Source organism: Empidonax traillii, unplaced genomic scaffold (assembly GCF_003031625.1).
Source record: "Empidonax traillii isolate 1590-97213 ecotype Southwest subspecies unplaced genomic scaffold, ASM303162v1 scaffold173:size850371, whole genome shotgun sequence".
Classification (NCBI taxonomy): domain Eukaryota; kingdom Metazoa; phylum Chordata; class Aves; order Passeriformes; family Tyrannidae; genus Empidonax; species Empidonax traillii.
In genome coordinates this window covers 846,121-850,371 of record NW_020955366.1, presented here as the reverse complement: position 1 = coordinate 850,371, position 4,251 = coordinate 846,121, and the positions used below count along the sequence as shown (strand labels likewise).

At 43.7% G+C, this 4,251-nt stretch overlaps 1 protein-coding gene across 1 annotated transcript in view; it reads right to left on the bottom strand.

Moving 5' to 3' along the window:
- Positions 1–6: 6 nt before the first annotated feature.
- Positions 7–4,251, bottom strand: part of LOC114058480 (stannin) — a gene marked incomplete at its 3' end in the record, with an annotated part of 5,910 nt that continues 1,665 nt past the window's right edge. Inside the window, exon 3 of the mRNA XM_027885864.1 lies at positions 7–307. Within this exon, the coding sequence (XP_027741665.1) occupies positions 7–229 (223 nt within the window). The remainder of the gene's footprint in view (positions 308–4,251) is intronic.

The window sequence follows — 4,251 nt, the reverse complement described above, 5'->3', positions numbered from 1 at the left end:
TAGCTTTCCTCTCCACACAGGGTCCTTTAGCAGAGTACTGCACCAGCAGGAAGGGCTCTTTGGTTTCTCCCTCGCCCACAATGCTTTCCTCATCCTCAGACTGGCTGAGTTTCTGCAGCCTCAGGTAGCACCAGCAGCCCAGGATCAGGGCCCCCAGCGCCGCGATGGCGATCAGGATCACGATCACAGTCACCACGCCTGTGGTGGGGCTGTGATCTGTGATAGACATGGCCAGGAGCTCACACTCTGTACTTCTTCAGGGAGAGCCTTCTGTCCTCACTGTCAGTCCTGCTGCATCTTTGAATTCCTGCAGTGGAAGAAATAACCAGTGAAGTTGTACAGTTTCACCATACTCAGCACCATTATATTCATGGCTGGAATCCTTCACGTAGCACATGACTCTCCTGCACTCTCTGCTGTGCTGCTCACACACAGAATCACAGACTCATGGAATCTTGTTTCAGCTCTTGACACGCCTGTCAAGATAACACACCATCAGCCTACTGAGAGGTAACAGTTTTTATTAGAAGATATGAGACAAGACATTGGGAAGGTATTTGTGAAGGGATTTGCAATTCTAATGCATTACTGTAAGTTTGTCCATAACACTGGTCTGCTTAGAGGGGCTGACTACAAGGTAATTAATTGTTCATTGAGCTGATAAAAAGCAGCAGATGTTGCTTTATATACATTTTTCATAAGAAGCAGGTAGAGCTATATTTATTGAAGGCTAACAAAACACAGTGGGAAGATGATTATTTTAAGCTTATGCTCCTCCTAGGGGTTTTTAAAACAATAATAACAAGGTGTTGTGTTAGGATTGCAGCTGAAACTGGAACAGAGGCAGCAGGCAGGAAAATGGGAGAGAAGAGCTGCAAGACTTCCTTAGTCTGCTGTGGTTTAACAGGACAAAAGTACATAGGTAATGTCTTTTGCTACTTCCAAATTTAAGGGGTCATGTGAGCCTTGTCTTTAATTTCAAAGTTATTGTTTTCAAAGCTGGTAGCTTCACTTCCTTCCTTTCAACAAGGACATAAGACAAAGTCAGTCAGTCATTACCTTTTCTTTCCTATATCCCAGCTCTTTAACAAAACAGAAACTCGGGGAAGACTTTGGTAAAGACTGAAGCCAGTCCTCCCCAGAAGCATCTCTTACCTCTGTACTGCTGTAAAAAAGCAACACTGCAATTTCAGGTACAACAAGAGGTTCTAAGGTCAGATTCAAGTGCACATCTGCATTTAACCTGACCTGGAGCCACTGACTGGCAGTGGAGTAACAGCTTCCAGCTGCTCTAAGTGCCAGTCTGTTGAGGGTAACATTTTTACAAGAAAAGCTCTCCCTCACTGTTGCTGCAAGAGCAGCATCTTCATCCAAACCCCTCAGGAAAAGCCAGTCTTACCCAACCTTGAGCCAGACCCATTTGTTTATGGGGTTACCCACTGCACTGGAAGCCTCACCAGTGTTTCAACATGAGTGAAGGCAATTGCAGTGCAGTACCTTTACTAAGAGAGCTCAAGCTACAGACTGAGTTTGTTCCCTGATGTCTCACAGAATGGCAGACCCATATCTATCACCATTTCAGCAAGGACACCTCCACTACAGACAAGTTTAGCATTATGTCATTAGGGTCCAGTGTCACATACTCTGCTTACATTTCCAGCCCTGTAAATACAGCAGTCAATAGCTTGTAGTGTACCTGACACAACTAACCAAGTCCTGCAGACCCAATTTTGCCCAAGTAATAAAACCAAAGCTGACCCCCCACACCCTGTCAGCAGAGCTGTGTCCACTGCACCCAGAGAGGTGTATTTGTCATAATCACCTTGGTTCTGCAGTGCTTATTCAACACAGGGTGATCAGCTGAGGGTGATTAAGAGTGGCTTTCATATAGTTCATTTTCCTCAGGGCATGTCTGAACAGCAGCACTGTTTGATCAAGCCAAAACAGTACAGCATCAGCAGAAAAGAGAGTTTACTTTGCTTCCCACGCAGGCATTGCATGGCCACTTTAGGGCCTCTTCTGCACCTTCCACCTTTGTTAGCAGCAAACCTACTGTTTGTCTACAGCAGTTTGGTGCAGCACATGTTATGTTACACAGTTACTGTCACCTAGAAAACAGCTTTTAAAAGTGGAAACTAGCATTGCCAATGCTACCCCTCTGCCAGTCTTCAAGTGAACAGACAGCATCAGCTATAGAAATCATGAAACGTTGCACATCACCATCCTCTGTATCACCAGGATCTTTAGGAAGTCTCAGTTCAGGATGCATGAGACTGATTTATACTCTCTGAACAACTGCCAACACCATCCATGTGTATTTGGTGGCACTTGCAGTGCTCTGTCCCTTCCCGGCACACCTGCTATCACAACAAGCACCTAAGCATATTTACTCATTAGCCAGATTAGTCAGATTCACTGCTGTGAACTCCAAATAGCCTATTTCAGTTCTTACACCAATCAAGCAGTGAAAACATCAGCTAGAAACCATTTTTCCGTAAATAACTGCTTCTTTTCTCTTTTTGCCTAATAACCAGCTTCTACTCTGAAATTTCACTTGTGAAGTTTTATTATCCAATTCAGGAGGTGTAACTAAAGGACAAATAGGCAGTTGAAACTGCAGAAGGCTGTTAGGGGACAAATGCCATGCAAGGCTGGCATTAGTTTCTAAACCAGGTTTTTCATTACTCCAGGCATTGTGCTGCTAAGTTCACTAATGTTAATGCCTGCAGGCATGTTTCTAACAAGAAATGCTCCTACTGTTCAAGGCAAAGCTGTAGGACAAGGCTTCAGAACCAGATCTGCTACAGTTCATCCAAATATACCAAAGTCCTCATCAAGCAGTTATGTTCAAGGTACAAGTATTAAGTCTTTAATTTATTTTTTTTTTGGGGGGGGGGGAAGGTGAGGAGGTGGGAGCTGTTTTATTACAGTATTCCACCTTAAGTAAGTTGAATGGAGCAGGTGTGGTGGTTTGGACTACAGCAGGGCAAAGGAAATGAGAATAAAACTACCAGAGTGACCTTCAGCTTAAAAAACTATATATATTAAAAAAAAAGGCTGCTTAGTTAAAAAGCCTCCATGTTAAGAGACAGAGAAACAAGAGCTTGTAATCAACATGCTTCTGTGATCAGTGGTTTCTCCTGTATGTGCCAGTAAGATTACTTTTGAGGAATGCTGCATACTCATCACAATAGCATCCTTACTGCCAAGGGAAGACAAGGGGAAAACCCACTGGGGAAATCTGAGCTTTACTTCTTTCTGCCACTGGCACACAAGTGTTTACAGCACCCACGCCATCCAGCCACAGAGAGCGAGGCCTTTTCAATATAGGAGCGCTCAGACTTCACCATTCCAAATAAAAAAAAGTGGGATCACTGTTATTCTTCGTTAACTCCAACTAATACCACCTCTTTCTGATAACACCACGTTACCTTGCACGAGCTGGGGCTTGGCCAGTGGCTATTTTAGAAGCAGGGAGCTGTTTAGTAGATGCCTTCAATGCAAATCATCTTTTCCCAACCCTTATTATACTTTTGATCAGGAATAAACAAATAAAGCAGGGAAGGCAGCCAAAAAAGTCTCTTCTGTGGCTAATTAGTTATAGACAGTATTCCAAGAACGTGGCATTCAAGCAACTGCTAGAAAAACCCCCATACCTAACAGTGTTGACTGAACAGCAGTGAAGTGTAGTAGTACCTTAGGCTTAATGAAGACTTACTTTCTAAGCTTTACACCAGGCTAAACCACAGAGAAGTTAACATTTTATAGGAGACAGTAAGATGGAGAGATGAGAGAGCAGCAGTCTGAGATGTTCCTCAGACACAACGACAGTTTCAAGAGCAGACAAACCTCCTCAGCAGCACAGCAAGTGGAGTAGGTTTGTGCTGTAACTGCCTGTCAGGCAAGTCAGCCAGTCAATGCAGAACCAGAAACAGGCTTCTCCTGTTAAAACCACATTTGCTTCAGAGGCAATTGCATGGCTGGAAAAACATCTGTCAGACTGCAGATTTGTATCTGTCAGTGTCACAACCACACGGAGTTCTAATGGAAGGTCTGTCCTGACACGATAACAGTCACTGCCGACATTCCGTGACCAGCAGTAACACACCACACAAATCCCGTGGCATGGCGTAATTCTGAGAGATGAGAAAACTGCTGAGATGCCAACATCGCTTGCTGATAAAAACAAGCCATTTTTCTATTTACATTCGAAGTAGTTCTCCAAATATGTGGAGTTCTTTTTTTTTTTTT